The sequence below is a fragment of the Corythoichthys intestinalis genome, chromosome 1 (genome assembly GCF_030265065.1).
Source record: "Corythoichthys intestinalis isolate RoL2023-P3 chromosome 1, ASM3026506v1, whole genome shotgun sequence".
Classification (NCBI taxonomy): Eukaryota; Metazoa; Chordata; class Actinopteri; order Syngnathiformes; family Syngnathidae; genus Corythoichthys; species Corythoichthys intestinalis.
This window is the reverse complement of record NC_080395.1, coordinates 32,575,764-32,594,755: the sequence shown is the minus strand read 5'-3', so window position 1 is coordinate 32,594,755 and position 18,992 is coordinate 32,575,764. Positions and strand designations below refer to the sequence as shown.

General features: G+C 37.5%; 1 protein-coding gene across 5 annotated transcripts in view; it reads right to left on the bottom strand.

Moving 5' to 3' along the window:
• LOC130916116 (ras-specific guanine nucleotide-releasing factor 1-like) overlaps positions 1-18,992 on the bottom strand; it is a 103,366-nt gene that overhangs the window by 35,127 nt on the left and 49,247 nt on the right. For all 5 annotated transcript variants that reach the window (XM_057836579.1, XM_057836569.1, XM_057836561.1 and 2 more), the window contains 8 exons: positions 16,591-16,784; positions 14,145-14,254; positions 13,836-13,954; positions 11,274-11,434; positions 5,426-5,489; positions 4,500-4,642; positions 4,287-4,369; positions 3,316-3,564 (listed from right to left, as the gene is read on the bottom strand). In XM_057836579.1, coding sequence (XP_057692562.1) covers positions 3,316-3,564; positions 4,287-4,369; positions 4,500-4,642; positions 5,426-5,489; positions 11,274-11,434; positions 13,836-13,954; positions 14,145-14,254; positions 16,591-16,784 — 1,123 coding nt within the window. The remainder of the gene's footprint in view (positions 1-3,315; positions 3,565-4,286; positions 4,370-4,499; positions 4,643-5,425; positions 5,490-11,273; positions 11,435-13,835; positions 13,955-14,144; positions 14,255-16,590; positions 16,785-18,992) is intronic.

The window sequence follows — 18,992 nt, the reverse complement described above, 5'->3', positions numbered from 1 at the left end:
AAGAGCTGCTAAAACCAACACTGATGCAGAGGGAGCACATTTGAAAGCAACATCTGGGTCATTTGGGAACCCCAGCTTCTTCTTGTATTATTATTTTTTTATTTTGTCGGAGCAACATTGTTTAAGACAACATCCTACTTGCACTGTGAGCCACCCCCTCTGAACGCCTATAAATAGCCTGTCAAGTGACAGCGTTAGAAGGCACTGGCGCTGCCAACAGCAACCAGACCAAGGGAGGCCCAATGAGATGGCGAGAGAGCGGTAAGGTGGGAGAGGTAAGTTGGAGTCACTGACACAGTGGATGTGGATTCCTCCACACAGATGACTGCTGTATATGAAGGGGTGGGAGGCATTGCTCCTGCTTTTTGTTAAGAAAGTGAAAGAGCAGTCATGAAAAACAAAGGGGGTCCAACAGAACGCGGATGGGTGGAAGCTGCAGACAAAAAGGAGGGAGGTGATCAAGTACCAAACACCACCATCAACATTTAATACTGCTGCAGATGAGAGGAGGGGGTGAGGGAGGCAGGGAGGGTACAAAAGGATAAGGAGAGGGTGGGGTCCTGCAGCAAAGTAAAGGGTTGTCATGGCGACAGCGCAGCGGAAAGAGGGATGGTCAGACTTGTGGAAAGAGAAATAAAAATGCAAGAGAGAGAGAGAGGAGGTTTAAAGGAAAGGTGGGTGGGCTCAGTGGTGCGTGAGGTCCACTTTTGGACCTCACTTTGACATCCACAGATGGACAGTAGAAAGGGAAGAGACGTATATGACTTTTCCAACGTGTGGACCGCACGGTTTGAGGTTGAAGTTTAAATGTTTGCTCTGGCCTTCCAGTGTGGAATGTACATGTATGCTTATCCTTGCTGGCACAGGTTTTCCATCAGTACTTTGGCTCCTTAATGCATTCCAAAAAGATGAAGGTTAGTGTCAGGTGGAATGCAACAAGTGTTCTGTTATCCAGTTTTAAGTTTTTCACTGCCGTTGACAGCAATAGATGTCGAATACAGCATATTTTTACTGGGATGGCTGGCATTGAATGATCATGATCCAGTCCGACTGACAGCGATAGATGTCCAGGCCATATAACAGGGTGGGCTGACCCTTCCAGTCTAAATATGCATAAAAATATATATATCAATAAAAAAAATATATATACAAGTTCTTTTATGTATTCAAACAATATGTTACAAGTACATATAAATGAGTGAAAATGTTTAAACCACAACAACATTGATGTGTGATGCAAGAGTTTGTTTTTTTTAATTACTGCACTGAAACACATTTTACGATATTTACATTTTCAAAAAGACAAAAGAGTCTAGCACCAACAACTATTGCTGAGTCTAACTAACCACTACATTCTAACATAAACAATAACGATTGAATTAAATTCCCCTTTTGTTAACAGTCGTGTTGACAACGAAAGCGAGTAACCTGTGGCAGTGGCGCCTAGAAGTTGACAGCATACCAGATGTTAAGGTAAAATAGCACTAAAGTATTGGCACCCCTGCAATTCTGTCAGATAATGCTCAATTTCTCCCAGAAAATGATTGTAATTACAATGCTTTGGTTGTAGTAGCTTCATTTATTTTGCTTGCAATGAAAAAACAAAAGAGAATGAAAATTAAATTTAATCATTATCATTTTACATAAAACTCCAGGCCGGACAAAATTATTGGCACCCTCAGCCTAATACTTGATAGCACAACCTTAAGACAAACTAACTGCAAAACAACCAGTGAGTTTCTTACAATGCTTTGTTGGAGTTTTAGACCATTCTTCTTTGGCCAACTGCTCCAGGTCTCTGAAATTTGAAGGGTTTTGACTCATTGCTGGCCACTTTAGAAGTCTCCAGCACTTTCTCACAAACCATTTTCGATTGCTTTTTGAAGTGTGTTTTGGGTCATTGTCCTGCTGGAAGACCCATGACCTCTGAGAGAGATCCAGCATTCTCACGCTGGGCCCTACATTATGCTGCAAAATTTGTTGATAGTCTTCAGACTTCATAATGCAATGTGCATGGTCAAGCAGTCCAGTGCCAGAGGCAGCAAAGCAACCCCAAAACATTAGGGAACCTCCACCATGTTTGACTGTGGGGACCATGTTCTTTTCTTTGAATGCCTCGTTTTTTCCCCCGTGAACTTAAGCTCTACTATTGTCTCATCTGACCAAAGAATATTCTTCCAAAACGGTTTGGACTCTCAGGTAAGTTTTGGCAAACTCCAGCCTGGCTTTTTTATGTCTCTTGGTCATAAGTGGGGTGTTCCTGGGTATCTTACCATAGAGTCCCTTTTCATTCAGATGCCGATAGATAATACGAGTTGATGACAGGACAGCTTGAACTTGTTTGGATGTTAGTCGAGGTTCTTTATACACCATCCACACAATCTTTCGTTGAAATCGCTCATCAATATTTATTTTCCGTCCACATCTAGGGAGGTTAGCCACAGTGCCATGGGCTTTACACTTATAGATCACACTGCGCACGGTAGACACAGGAACATTCAGGTCTTTGGAGATGGACTTGTAGCCTTGAGATTGCCCATGCTTCCTCACAATTTTGCTTCTCAAGTTCTCAGACAGGTCTTTGGTCTTCTTTATTTTCTCCATGCTCAATGAGGTACACACAAGGACATAGGACAGAGGTTGAGTCAACTTTAATCCATTTTAACTGGCTGCAAGTGTGATTTAGTTATTGCCACCACCTGTAATGTGCCACAGGTAAGTAACACATGCTGGTAATTACACAAATTACAGAAGCATCACATGATTTTTCAAAGGGTGCCAATACTCTGGTCTGGCCCATTTTCGGAGTTTTGTGTAAAATGATAATGATTTAATTTTCAATCCCATTCTCTTCTGTGTTTTTTCATTGCAAGCAAAATAAATGAAGATATTACTACCAAAGTAATTGCAATAATTTTCTGGGAGAAATTGAGCATTACCTGAGAGAATTGCAGGGGTGCCAATATTTTTGTCCAGAAGTGTACTGTAGGTGCTTAACGTTGCCTACTCGTATAGTTGCTCCCAATGCATTCGCAAACACACATGAGTATGTTGCGTTCAGGTGCAACTCCAAAAAGGAGGAGAAATAAGTTGAGACCGCACCTTTTTTAGGATGGGGCATTTATATCCAGGACTGCCCCGCCTAAAAGCCACCCTAAATGCTACTGGGGCAATTTAGGAAACGCCAAAGCTTTTAGCTAACTCTAATCTGCATGTCCAACCAAATTGTTGGCTTGGAGATAAAATGACTCCAAAAATACTGTATCCAATAAAAACATTTGTATCTCACTCCCAAAAGTCAAATTCAATGCTCACCGTGCAGGAATGGCGCTGATGGGCTTCTTATAGATGGTAATAAGTTTGTCCAGCACAACAGCTGCACTAGTAAAAACACGGTAGGAGTGCAGGAAGGTGTTGAGGAAATCGATAGAGAGGAAGCGTAGGTCAGTCAGCCTCTCCAGCAAACGCTCCACGCTAGCGTAGCGGATCTGCAGCACCTTGCAGGAGTTCATCATCTTGCTGAAGCGAATGTCGACATCGTCGCAGTACAAGCTGGTGTCGGACCTGCGGGACAGGAGTGCACTAGGAGAACAAATGTCTTACTTTTCGCTATTTTTTCAGGCAAAGGTCTGCCAAGTCGCTTCTTAGGTTGTTGTTCTTGTGGACACTAACTTTAAAGTTTTGAAACATGGTCGCTATGTAGCATGAGCCAGGATCTATTAATGCTCAGAAACCAATTATTATTATTATTATTTTGTATAAGGGCTGATTAATTAATTGTGGAATTATTAGACAGTAGTAGGCTACCTCCCATAAGGTAGGAATTTGCCAGTAGACGTCAGTGCAGATTTAATATTTGCGAACCATGCTCATTTAATTTAAGGACACAGGCCTACTGTATCCAGAAACAAAACTACTCAATAAATCAGTTGCAAAAGAGAAGTGATTCACTTGTCTTGGCTTGAAAATCTCTTACTGTGTGGTTTCCATCCTCGGAGCCTGAATGTATTTATTTATTTTATTTTTTTTAATCAGAGCTGATTATTTAATTGCGGACAAAATGTCCCTGTAGGTCTCAAGTTAGCCAGTTGAGGGCATGCTCGCACAGCCTTCAGCCTGTTAGTGTCCTGTGGCACAGTTTTTGATTTCACTAATGTCTTTCACTACAGTTAGACATTTGTTACACTCGTGCTACAATTACCAGCATTCCTAGGTCAGGATGTTTTGCTAGTGTTTTAGGTATTCTGTGATAATTGTGCATCTATAATGAATGGTGCGACTCTTACTTAATCATCTGGGGCACGGAGACTTTACTGTTTTCCTCGAACGCGTTCATCATCAGACCATTGCAGCGGATGTTGTCAATGCACTATAAAATAGATAAAAGAATTACGACAGGGTTAGTGGGTTCACTTCGCTGTGACTTCCTCATTCAAATATATACTGTAAGTGTAAAGTAAAAGTTTAGCCCTATGACCGCTTAAAAATTGTTTATTTACTTGGCTGATATCGCTCGTCCATGCAGACTTCTCTTGACGTGATGAAGCCACGAGGATGACAGTGTAAGGCTGGCTATCTTTAGGCTCAACTATCACTTTGAAATCCAGGTGCTCGGTGTCCTGGCCACAGCGTTCCCCTTTGGCTGCAATGTACAAATTCATCCATTGGATTGAACTACAAAAGGCAGTTAAAATACAGTGATCTCCCGCTATTTCGCTCTTCAAATTTTGCGCTCCCTTAGACAATCGCAGACTTTTTTTTCAATTAAAAAAATAAATAAATACAGATAAGCTGTCACGCTCTGAGCACGTAGTCTCACTCTACCTCCTGCCGCTTTTCTTGGTCAGGTAGTGCACTGGTGTCTCATATTAAAGTTAACGATGATTGACAGACGTTAAGGTTTGATCATCCCAGAGACGTTTGGAAGCCGAAACTTCAAAGCGCCACATGCGTCAATAATCGTTTAACTTGTTAAATAGTTGTTTAAGCTGTGACCATCCTTTGTACAAAGTCAGACTTGTACATTCACTTTGAAGGCAACATGTATATTGGCCCAAAACTTATCATGAAAAACCCATGTCGATATTATCTGATATCATTTGAAAACTGCTCTTATCGACTGATATTATTGGTTAACTGATAATATCAGACAACTCTATTTGTTACCTCTACTATGAGAGTGTCTACTATATATGCTATAGTACAATATGCCATAAAGGTACAACACCGTATGTTGCGAAAGCTAAATTTCAAACCCAAAACCCTGATTATGAGTTTTCTCGTTGGATACAGGCATTACATGAAGGGAAAAACTGGTATTTACGGCTTCAATTTGAAATAAATCCTTTTGTGATACCAACCCTATAACTTTTCTAATACACCTAAATTACTGATATAATAACTTGCTAAGCCTATTACAACTTACGCTCATCATCGGTGCCCTCTGGATCTTCCATTAGTGTGCAGTCAATGAGGGATACCACACCATTCTGGAACACAGGGTACATATGAATCAAGAAAAGATGTGGGCCCCAAGGAGTACAATTTGTTGATTTGGGGTGGACTGACCAAGACTTTAAACCTCAAGGCAATATACTATTATAATATTTTACTGAATGAGAAAAAATATGGCGGAAAACACAGACAAGACTGAAAAAGAAGTTTCTGTTCCTGCACACCTCTTTAAAATAAACTGCTGTATTTTAAGCCAAAAGAACTGTTGCGTTTGATAGAACAATGTGTCTACTAGTATATGCTGCCAGATTCATGGCGCATTAAGCCACCGAACTATTTTTAATTTGTCCGTTTTACCCTGGAAACCCCGTTTACAGATGTCGCGCAACTGCTTTTGTTTCTACCTAGCCATAGAACGAAGGTAATTAATTACATTTATTATTAAAAATATCTGTAATTTTTAGCTCAGAATCATTAATTGATGTCTAGTATTTCGTTTAAAAAAAAAAAAAAAACTACTTAAAAAAATTATTCACTCGCATATTTTAAACTTTTTAAAAAATTACGTCGCAATGAAAAAAATGGTGTCTGCAAAAAAGTCACGGATATGTACCTCATAATTATTGCTTAATTGTTGTTGGGGTTTTTTTTTGTGTTACTGTCGAATTTTCTCCTATATGTTAGATGATAAATAATCAATCCAAACAAAGAAAAATTGAAAAACAACGTCTAAAAGGGTAGATATACGAAAAAGAAAATCTCGACCACTCCTTGATGTCTGCGATTTCCGCATCGCGACCCTTGTTATATGACCATGTTTCACCCATAAAATCCCAAAAAATGCAGCTGGGGCCATTTACAGCTGTGTGCTGTCTTTTTGGATCGAAACAAGGTAAGTACACGATAATATCTTGTTAAAATCATGACGTCTTTAAATCTGCTCTCGCGTGCTCTCAATAACTCCAGTTAGGGTTTTGGTGTTTTTGTTTTTTTTTAAATGCCCTCCTGTTCAAAATCGGTCATCCCCCCAAAAATTGAGATTTTGGGCTTTCCAATGATGTATCACACATGCATTTCAGACAATTCTGAAAGTTGGCCAAATTGGGGGTCTCGGAGCGTAACTTCATGTCACCTGAATGTTTTCCGCCATATATAATAATGTTTTTCAATTGTATCCTCTTTGTACCCTTTTGAAAACAATAGTTAAGAAGTTAACAAGAATTTACTCAACTACAGATGAATGTGGCCTTTATTTGTACAGGCACGTTAAGTACTGTATCTCTTCAGTTTTCCCTTTCGGAAATCATCTATTAATGTTTTTCCCACCTGTTGAACTTATTCTTGGCTATATACTGAAAAACATAGTTATTTGTGATTTTTATGGTCTTTCTATAATACTTATTTACTCATTTTAAAGTTTTTGGAACATAAGTTTGTGGCATTTTAGGATTAAATAGGACTAAAAACTTCCTACCGGATTCACTCAGTAATGTTTTTTTGTTTTGTTTTTTTAACTAAAATAATATTACCAAAACCGGAAGTTGCATTAGTGCAAGCAAATAGCATAGTAGCAAGCATTTCTCTTTCTACTAGTGGCAACATGACTGGTGAAGGAGGGTGTGTTGATTAGACGCACTGTCTGAGGTCTATATCTACTGCATGTGGGAATAAAGAAGCAGCGTTACCAGTGAGAGACAGGGCTGCAGCCCATGTTCTCGATGAGCAGAGGAACAGACATCAGTGTAATAAAGCAAATAAATAATAATAAAATATATAAATAACTGCCACTTTATCTGAAAAGGTTGAATTGACTTTTCTGCAGGTCATATAGTACACATAAGCGATTATTAATTTATAATTGGTCAAGCTAACCAGTTAATGTTGCAGTTAAGTTTGTTATTTTGTGCATTGTTGAAATATCAGTACCCAATATGATGTACCAATATACAGTGCTGTTAATCTTACTTTAAAAAAGTAATTAATTACAGTTACAAATTACTTCTCCCAAAAAGTAATTGCGTTAGTAACAGTTACCTGAATGTAAGAGTAATTAGTTACTTGGCAAAGTAACTAGTGATAATTTTCATGTTTTTTTGTTTTCTAATCGGCATCATACCTAAATGTATGCCTATTTTATGGGCTATATTCAAATTATCACTTTCAATTGAATTTAGCATCTATTTGAAGGTAAAAACACTCCCAAAACATTTTTTTATTATTGGAAATAAATTTAGGCATTAAGGGGTTAAGAAATTTTCACATATAAATGATCTTGTTATTCTTTATCTCTGGAAAAGAAAGTGATTTAATTTCAGGTAAACAACAAAAATTACCATTGTTTTACTCATTAAAACAAATATATTAACAAAAATGCAAATTCTAACTGAGGAAAAAGCAGTGCTATAAATCTTACTTTAAAAAAGTAATTAATTACAGTTACAAATTACTTCTCCCAAAAAGTAATTGCGTTAATAACTCAGGTAGCTGAATGTAAGAGTAATTAGTTACTTGGCAGAGTAACTGGTGATAATTAAAAAAAAAAAAAAAAAAAAAAAAACAGGTCAGTTTAAAGTGAAGTTTAAAGGGTTTTTGGGACAATTGGCCCTATCCCAATTCTTTACCCTAAACTTAACTAGACACAGGGGTATTGCGGATATTGCAATAACTAGATAGTAATCTTTGCTATGTATGGAAGTCATTTAATGTTGTGAATCAGCCGTTTAAGTTGTTAAAATTGCTCCCGTTATTGCATTAGTTCCCTTCCGTCTATTTTTGACATGTGTAAGTTTTAAAACTGTTTCATCATTTAAAGACAATTTAGGTTAAGTTTTGCTGATTTAGGAGCATTTAAGATAAAAAGTTACTTAGGTTCGGTAGGAAGGTTCTCTACAACAGAGCCTTCTTAAGAAGTCTACTGCTTTAAGATGGCGGCTGTTTACTAAAACATCTAGTTCTTTATTATACATGTTGCTAATGCCGCCGTGTCTGTCATGTGCATCTAGTTCTGTATATATGGTATATCTACCGAAGCATCATGTGGGCGCAGTTTGTAGGCTATCGGCTAGAGTCAGGTATTATTGGAGCCACCTAGCATAGTAGCATCACACAATGTGAAGTTTAAAGGGTTTTTGGGACAATTGGCCTTCGCCCAATTCTTTACCCTCCACTTAACTAGACACAGGGGTATTGCGATAACTAGAAAGTAACCTTTGCTATGTGTGGAAGTCATTTAATGTTGTGAATCAACCGTTAAAGTTGTTAAAATTGCTCCCGTTATTGCATTAGTTCCCTTCTGTCTACTTTCAACATGTGTGAGTTTTAAAAGTGTTTCATCATTTAAAGTTAGATTTAAGTCAAGATTTTGCCGATTTAGGAGCATTTTAGATAAAAAAGTTACTTTGGTTCGCTAGGAAGGTTCTCTACAACAGAGCCTTCCAGAGAGGTCTACTGCTTTAAGATGGCGGCTGTTTACTCACGCATGTAGTCCTTAAAACATGTTGCCAATGCAGCCGTGTCTGCCATTTGCATCTAGTTCTATAATATGTGATATCTACCATATCATATGGGCGTAGTTTCTAGGCTATCGGCTACAGTCAGGTATTATTGTAGCCACCTAGCATCGCGTTTGCAACGGCGTCTTCCCCACTCCTGCTCTGCTCTCTCGTCTCCGTGAGTCCGTCTCTCTCAGACTTTTTTTATTCAACCAACTTAGTAACGCATAGTAACCCACGCCTTTCCCACCTCAGTAACTGTAACGGCGTTGCCAAGATGAGAAAAGTAATTAATAAGATTACTCACTACTGAAAAAAATAACGCTGTTATATTCTAACACCGTTATAAACAACACTGCCAGTATATTAGTAAATATATGTTTTTGTTATTCTAAGCATTAATAATTCATATTCCAAACTATAATGTTATGAATAACATTTAAAAATGATGAATAATAATTGGCTTACACGTGGTTAAAACCATATATATTTTAAAAATACTGTATATGAAAAAGATTTTTTGCCTTCAGTTTTCACATATTCGGTTTTCATTTACGGCCAGGAAATATTTTTTCAGTGCATCTCCAAGTGATTATTAGAAGTCGATTACTTGCATATTGCACATTTGTGCTATTCATACCAACCCAACCCCCTTTCCCATGAGCAGCAAGGTATATTAAGCAATTTTGTTAGGTAACTATTTACGTGGTCATTAAATGTAATTGTATGCATTATAGACAAGGGTGAAAGTGGGCCAGAACGGTCAGGAATGCAGTTCCGGTATAAGATTCAGGGCCAGAACGCAGTTCCGGTATAAGATTCAGGGCCGGAATGCTGTTCCAGTATAAGATACAGGGCCAGAATGCTGTTCCGGTACACGGTGCTTTGATTCTGAAAATATGACAGCAACTGTCAAAACGCTATGTAAAAAAAATTTTTTTTTTTTAAATGCTAAGCTGCCACACATGCATTTCAGCTCGAAGAAGAAAACAATCTACCAACATCAGATTTACATACACAAGTGTTAACAACAAGCATAATAAAGTGCTTGTGTAGCGTAATCCGTTTACACCAATATTTATTATTGATTTTATTCCATGGACGGCATGGAGGTTTCCCCAGCTGCTGCAGTTATCTGAGTCTGACGATGATGAGTTACGTCAATGTGCGAATGCACGCAGCAAAGCAAAACGCCTGGACTCATTTATCCGTTCAATTGGCTGACATACTGACATGTGATCAGCAGAGGTGGTTAGCTCTGATTGGTTCAAATGTGCATGTTTTCTGGAAGAGCAAAAAAAAACAAACAAACAAAAAAACTTGTTGAATTGATGCGACAAAAAAAGGGCAATGTAACATAAAATGGATCAAATCTTTAAGAGCAACAAAAGAGTTGAGGAGGCTTATTTATCATATTTAGTTTTATTTACTCTGATGTGGAGGTACAGAGCATTTTAGCTGTCAATGTGCACTTTGGACTTATATTTGTTGATTTATGTTAGGCTACTTATTCATTTCCGTTTGATTAAAAAAAAGTCAATGTTTGCGCGATCTTTAAAATATATTCCATTTCACTCTGCTTAATATAAGTCATTTGTCCTTATTTTTCTGAATGTATGTTACTTATATCTTTATTATTAAAAAAAAAAAAGAATGAATATTTACATTAACATCAATTTTAAAATATATCCTATGTTACTAAGTAGTTAAAATTGAGATTTGGCATTTAGTATGTGAGGAAATGAGGGAAAATAAAAATTAGGAGGTGGAGGTTGGGGTTATTGCTGTTTTTGCTAACTTTTATTTTGCTAATGATTGAAAAAATACAATTTTGAATGAAAATCAGTTTTTGTATGTGTTATAGAAATAACTGTGCTACATCAGTTTTCTTTGCATTTTAGTATTTTAAGAGGTTTGACACCCAAAAAAAAAAATTTAAAAAACATAAAATTTCTGGCTCCGTGGCGACCTTCACGTCGGGGAGTTCCGGCAAGAAATTCTAGTCACTTTCACCCCTGATTATAGATGATGTAATATCATCTATTAGATTATAAGGGAAAGTGGTTTACCATCGTGGTAAATTTCCACATTGAGAGACTGTTATTTTTCAATGCTAATGTTTTTGTTAGCAATTTTTGTGCCAACGATTTAATGTCCATATGTGTACTACAGTTTCCCAAAATGGGAAATGGGATCAAATAAATGCATGAATGTGAAATACATTCGTTGTCTTCAGTTTGTTAAAACTGAAGAAAAAAATCCAATCCGTGACTTGTTAAACAGGGGCCATTCCTGAGCAAATTCCTCTTTATGACGCCCTTGCTCTACCTTGGTGACGTGCAGTTTCCCCCCTGAGCCTCGAGTGCAAATGATGAGATGTTTGGAAAAGAGGAAGCACTGTCTCTCGCCTTCCTTCTTCAGGGACAACGAACCAAGACGGCCTCTGGTGATTTTACCCTTCTCACTCATGGGCACTTGAATCAGAGAACCTGTGAAAAGTCAGCATAATCAGTAACACAAATAATTCCAACGGGTAGAGAATCCAGCAAGAAGTGAAAAACACTTTGAATGCAGGCAAAGCGTTTTCACTGTTCTTTTAGTTACACTGTGTACTTTTGGTCATTTCACACTAACGCTAAGTGCTTATTGGCTTTCCAGTTCCCATCCCTAACTATTACAGGTTAATGTTGGAATTAATTTTTGAAAGACATGTGAGAATCAGGCTATTATTGACTTGGCTTATAAACGAGGTAAAATATTTTTGAAATTTGTGTCAAAAGTGTGTATCTTTACTTTGTGCTGTGTAAAGCACAGTTATCACACTGCTGGCCCAGTTTGTGAGGCCCGCCTAAGTAAATCATGTGCGTAGACATTATGTTTCTCATTAAAATAACATTCTAATAAAATGTCTGCAGTCCTTAATGAAAATACATCATCATGATCATGATCAATGACCCCAGAAATAGGCAAATATTTAAATTTTTTCGAAATGAAAATAAACTATAGACTTCATAATATATTGATGGGACATGGGGCGCAGGGCAGATTAATAGGGGGCCGATCTCCGTCAATGCTGACTAAGTGGAAACAGGCAACGAGCTTTTTACGTTGAAAATTCTTGTGAATAAATGCTTAAATCCTTGAATTCTTTATAGATATGGACGTAAAACAGCCCTTATTCTTGGTTAAAAGCAAAAAAACAGGCAGTTAGCATTTATTTTACGTAAATATGTCGACTGTGCTGCTAGACTTTAAGCCACTGTGGCGCCGCTTTATCACCACAAGGAGTTTTTTATGTTGAAAATTCTTGTGAATAAATGCTTAAATCCCTGAATTCTTTATAGATATGGACGTAAAACAGTCTTGATTCTTGGTTAAAAGCAAGAAAACCGGGCAGTTCGCATTTATTTTATGTAGATATGTCGAATGTGCTACGAGTCTATAAGCCACCTTAGCACCACAAAAAGCGTTTTACATTGAAAATTCTTGTGAATAAATGCTTAAATCCCTGAATTCTTTATAGATATGAATGTAAAACTGTCTCGATTCTTGGTTAAAAGCAAAAAAAAAAAACGGGCAGTTAGCATTTGTTTTATGTAAATATGTCAAATGTGCTACTCGTCTTTAAGCCACGGTGGTGCTGGCTTAGCACCACAATGAGCTTTTTATGGTGAAAATTCTTGTGAATAAATGCATAAATCCCTGAATTCTTTAGGATATGAACGTAAAATAGTCTCGATTCTTGGTTAAAAGTAAAAAAACGGGCATTTAGCAATTATTTTACGTAAATATTGCGAATTATGACACCAGTGCCGTAGCGGTTAATTTCTCCCATTGATTTTTTTCACAACGTTTCAAAATGCATGCATGGTACGAAAAATATAATAACTACCTTGAATAGTCGAACAAATCACTCCTGAGGCAATCCTTCCGGTTTGTATGCTGTACAGCTTTCGTACTTTTTCAACCTAAATCCGGGGTTGGATCGCTGCATGTGTATGAGAATAACTGTGACCGACTTCGACCGACTGAAGCGGAGTGTGGGAGGGCCCCCTACTTGAAGGCGCGTCGCAATGTCTGGGGATTGTGTCCCATCAATATCATTATGAAGTCTATGGGCAGCCAATAAATTGATTCTTAAAAATAAATACATTATATCATGATGAATAAACATCTTTTAAAAATAAAAAGAAGAAAGTATTTACTGTTAATTAAAAAACAAAAGCTAAATAACAAAATAAAATGTTTACTGTTTTACCATGTTTTGTTTAGATTAAAAAATATAATTTAAAAAATAATAATAATTACAAAATAATACAAATAATACAAATAAAATAGAATAAAAAGAGAATAGTCACTGTACTGTATTTTCTTTCTATAAAAAATACATTAATATAGTGAATATTTACTGTTTTCCCCTTTTTTTGTTGTTTTTATTTTTCAAAGAAAATCAACTTATTCACTACCATTGACAGTGATAGACATCAAATTCTCTGACACTGAGTGATCGTGTTTCACTGCCATTATCAGCGAGAGATGTCCAATCCAATTTAACTGGGGGGCTGGCAGCGATCATTTGATTGCTGCTATTCCTCCTTGTACAAATGGACAGGACGTCTATCGCTGGCAATGGCAGCCAATAGGTTAAAAGGCTTACAAAAAGGATTTGGACAAATTTTAGTTCAACAATTTCTCTAAACAATTAACTATCAGTTAAGTTTTTTTATTTAATATTTGATACATTGTCAATTATTCGATTAATGCCGACAGCACTTAGCTGGCAGACATAATGGCCCTCTAAAGGAAAAAAACAACTACAAAATTGGCCGGCGACAAAGGTGAGTTTGACACCATTGACTTAAAAGATGAATAGTAATAAAACAAACCTACCTTGTCTGACAAAGGTCTGGCTGGTGTCCAGCAGTACCTCACAGCCTTCAACAATCATTCGTTCGATAGCCAGATTTTTTCTAATGTTCTCCGTCTCGCTCACCTCATCATGCATAATTCTGAAAAAATAAAGCAGGACACAAATGAAATTATATATAAAAAGAATACATTTTGCAAATGCATGAATTTGCATTTGAAAATTAAATGAAAAATATTTAAAACATTGTCCATTTAGATTTGGAATATGTGTTGTATTTTTTCTTGTTAGTATATTTGTGTGTTTGAATGGCTGACAATACAAAGATGTACCTCGAAAGCTCCTCAAGTTTGGATTTGGCATAGTCCAAGCTATTTCTCTCCACATGCTCATGAGGAGTGTGAGCCAGTAATTCATGAAGAGTTAGGATATAACGAGGGATCTGGCAGAAAAAATACAGACTGATAAAAACAAAAGAAAAACTTGTCGCAGTCACGATGTCCAATGTTAGCTCCCTGCAAAAGTATAAATTAGCCGGGTTCTACTTTTAAATTTCATTAATAATGATCCTGGTAAATCTGGTCATTAAATGTCTATATCAGGGATGTTCAAACTTTTTTCTCCGAGAGCCGTTTTCAGAAAAAAATCAAGGATACAACTTCCAATTTCATTTGTTAAGCAGCGGATCAGAATCAGGTAAAAAAAAATATTTGGTTTTTAAAGCAACGCTAAATAACTTTTTAACCGTCATTAAACTTATCCTTAACTTTTGGATTAAATGAATGGCTTCAGGTTTTTGAATTGTAAATAAACCAATCTATGGTGATAAAACAACAAAATTGCAATAACTGCAATAATCATCAAAGTGAAGTCTAACTGTAACTGTAGTCTTGAAACAAATCTGAATAAGGAAAAACATTGCAATAAAATAATGCAAACTGGTTAAACTTCAGAGTAGCTGAGATCTGTCATGACAGAACATCGCTTCAATGATATCTGGCGCCATCTAGCATCGTGAATGGATATAATGTCTAGACTGTGAATATAAGACGACCCCCGCTTTTTTAGTCTTATTTCAATGCAAAAAAACACCGTCTTATATTTGGGCCAATACGGTATACAGTGGTACCTCAACATACGTTCACATCAACATACAGTCATTTCGATGACTGACATAAAATTTGACTCATCATTTCTCTCGAGATATGACAACATACTCAAAATACGACGATTTATGGCGTCACAATATCCCTTAAGATGGACGCATGGCGATTTTCTTGTGAGAGAAATCAACATGATCCCAAGAAGGTTAGTGCAGGTGATGAAAAAAAGGGAAACGCTTACAATTGAAATTCAGAAGGAAATACTAGAAAAATGAGCATGGTGTGTGCGTCAGTGAACTGGCTCGACAATACGGTCGGCCGGAATATGTCTACGATCTCGACGGTCTTCCGCAGACCTACGTTCACCAGTCTTTATAAGTTAAGGTGACATTATTAATGTAACATCGACAAGGAAGTCGCAAGGTTGGTCAGGTATTCACAAATTTATTTCAGAACTTGTGCAACCCAACACAGCTACTGTACGCCCACAATTACATGAAAAAAAGTAAATACTTCCCACTCTACCGCACTTTTCTCTCTCTCTCGTCAATCTCATGGTGCGTTCAGGAACAGCATGAACCCGATTCATGACATTATTATTATATTATTATTATGATTTGTATTTATAATTTATTTGTTTTGCTATGTGTAATTGTTATTTGCAATTGTACCAGCAATATTTATTAAGGATTTGGCATTGGTTTTTGGGCTGTAGAACAAATTAAACGACTAATAATGTATTCTTATAAAAAAAAATCTGCATACGACCATTTCGACTTACAAACCAGGTCCTGGAGCGAATTCAATTTGTATGTAGAGGTACCACTGTATATTTATTCACATTACTAAAAACAAACTTTGCAGAACAAAAAGAAAATGTCCAGTGACAACATAAAAACAAAAAAAAGGCAAGAAAAAAAACAACAAAGATAGCTCAATTTATCACATTGGATTATTTTTTTTTAATGTATATAAGTTTATCTAAAACCAAATACGGAAATTCTAGTTTCCTACATTGATTTCAACATGCTGTCACTTGTCAGGTTTTGACCCCTGAGCTAATGGAGAGGCACTGTTCTACCCCTATCCAGTGTTAAAAGTCAGAAGTGCAATAGAATATAGGCTGAACGTCTTGTACGGGCCATATTTAATATATTCCTAATTAGCTGCGGGCCAATAAAAACTGGGCATTGGGCCACGGTTGGCCCACAAGCCGTAGTTTGGACACCACTGGTCTATATCCTTCCATCCCATTGTATTAAATACAATAGCTGTTGTTTAGCAACTGTTGCCATCTCACAAGAAGTTGAAACTCATTACGGAGCTTTGAGAACCACAGGCTAGCAGACACAAACCACCTAATAGATACAATACATTAAGGGAAATAACCGCGGCATTATTGATGTGCTGATGATTAAAGTGAAATAATGCGGCTGCAGCCCTGCTGCAGGGTCCGTATTTAACAATTAAAAAATTCTACACTTGAACTCCATTTATCAATTCACACTAAACCTAAAGAGGGAATGTCCAGATTTATGCTCAACTTTAAAAAAGCTATAAAACAAAATCCCCCCACTGCTGAAGCAATAACAACTGATGTTATAAGTGTTATTTGTGAGGAAATAAAAAGTCCATGCTGCAGTGCGGTTGTAGGTAGAGGCTCGGGTTTGCAGACCTGAAACATGGGATACGTTAGGAAGGTCTCCAGCGTCCTTTCCTCACAGTCAGGCTTGGATTCGTACTGCTTCAGCAGCTTGTCAAAGTCGCGGTTCTGTTTGCAGTGGGCCAAGATCTGCAGGCTGTACTGGTGGTTCCGTACAAACTCTTGGTAGATGTTTAACATGGGCAGCAAGATGTCAAAGAGGTCCGCTGTTAAGAGAGACAGAAACCGTAATTTGTGGCAATGCCGGACAGTATTTTCAGTTCATTCCTATTAGGCGGGGGTCAGCAACCCGCGGCTCTAGAGCCCTAGTGGCTCCCTAGAGCTTTTTCAAAAATATTTGAAAATGGAAAAAGATGGGACAGGGAAACATATATTTTTAGTTTGAATATGGTTTATGGTAGGAGGACAAATAGGACACACACATTCTTCTAATCAGTTAATACTGTAATGAAAAACTTGATGCGGCATCGTACTACAGTGTATTCAGGTGGTGCATCATTCTCTTTAGGATGCACAGCAGGGAAAATACACGTTTACCATATTTTCCGCACTATAAAGTGCATCGGAGTATAAGCCGCACCTTCAATGAATGGCCTATTTTTAAAAAAAAACGTTTTCATGTATAGGGCGCACTGCATTATAAGGCGCAGTAGTAGTAGTCGTAGTAGTAGTAGTTGTATTAGTGGTTGGCGTTGCGTTATGCATCCACAAGATGGAGCTGAGCCAAATGGAATGTCATGCCATGATTATTGATCCATATATACTGTACTATCGGCTTTTGAGAAAATTGAAGACTTTCAGTTGCGCCTTGTAGTGTGGAAAATACGGTAATCATTAAGACTCAGTATTGGAGTCGTGCTCATGTATTTTTGTAGTAGTTTTGACAGTAGGCTAATATAGCTATAATAGTTACAGTTGTGGTCCAAAGTTTACATTCACTTGTGAAGAACATAATGTCATGGCTCTCTTGAGTTTCCAGTTATTTCTACAACTCTGATTTTTCTCTGATAGAGTGATTGGAACAGATACTTCTTTGTCACAGAAAACATTCATGAAGTTTAGTTCTTTTATGACTTTATTATGGGTGAACAGAAAAAAGTGATCAAATCTGCTGGGTCAAAAATATACATACAGCAGCGCTAATAATTTGGTGACATGTCCCTTGGCCATTTTCACTACAATTAGGCGCTTTTGGTAGCCATCCACAAGCTTCTGGCAAGCTTCTGGTTGAATCTCTGACCACTCCTCTTGACAGAATTGGTGCAGTTCAGTTAAAGCTGTAGTGTGAACTAATTTCTTCACATGCCAAATAGGGTCACAAGTAAAGTAATTAAACATTGTCCACCAAATAAAGCATGAAAAAATAATTTATATGTTGTATATTTGACAAAATAATCGCGTTTCCGAAGTTCGAGCCTGAAAGGGGACGAACCCAGAAGTGATACGTCACACCGGGAACAGCGTTGGCAGCTCCATACATACGGCCGCCATACAAAGCCCTTCAAACAATGATTCAAACAGCGATATAAGCGATAGACCGAGCGCAGGGGAGGAGATCCAAGTTTTTGAAGAGTTGGAGGAAGAAGAGGAGCTTGGAATTTTATGTTGGATCTAACATGTATTAGCCAGACGCTAATCAGAATGCAAACAGTGTGCCTAGACGACCTGACATGGAATAGATACAAGACCCATCGAGATTACAACATTGGTAAGATATAGGCTGTTATTATTTTTATGATTTGAAGATGCAGGCATTTGCACATAATGTTATGTTTTTGTCTATCTGATGACATTGTTAAAAAAAATAATAATCAGACTTCATGTTCATTTTGGCAGATCCGGCAGCTCTCGTGCATATAAAATAATAGTATAAAAACGTTGGGGGGAAAGAAGGAGATGAGTCTTCGATGGCTTTCTCCACTTTATTGTGGCAACAATAAGAAAACAAAATAATAGCGGACTGCCGCCACATTCGACCGCGAAGTTTTGCTTCTCGCCGATCTCCTCCTCGCCTCCCACTCCAGCGTCTCTTAAACGGATTGTGCATAGTGTCTTGTTATGAGCTTTTTGTTTACAAATGTATCGAACACACGACGCGCTGACAACCTTGTCTCTTTATTAACACATGGAGCAGTTCTTATGGAAAAGTTAGAACACAGCTCGGCACAGCTCTCGGCAGGAATTGGTGTCTAATGGCGTGAGGAAATGTAGTTTTTTCACACAAGCGAACAGATTACAAAGCACCACTTCAGTGTTGTCCTGAGACTACATTTCCCATGATTCACTGCGTGACCTGCGCGCTCGCTGATTCGCTGCGAGATTGACTCAATGGCTACGCTAAACCAACATGCTATTTTTCAGCTGTCACCTGTCAGCGGCTCTCATAAAACACAAACTAGAAGCCTATCATGCGA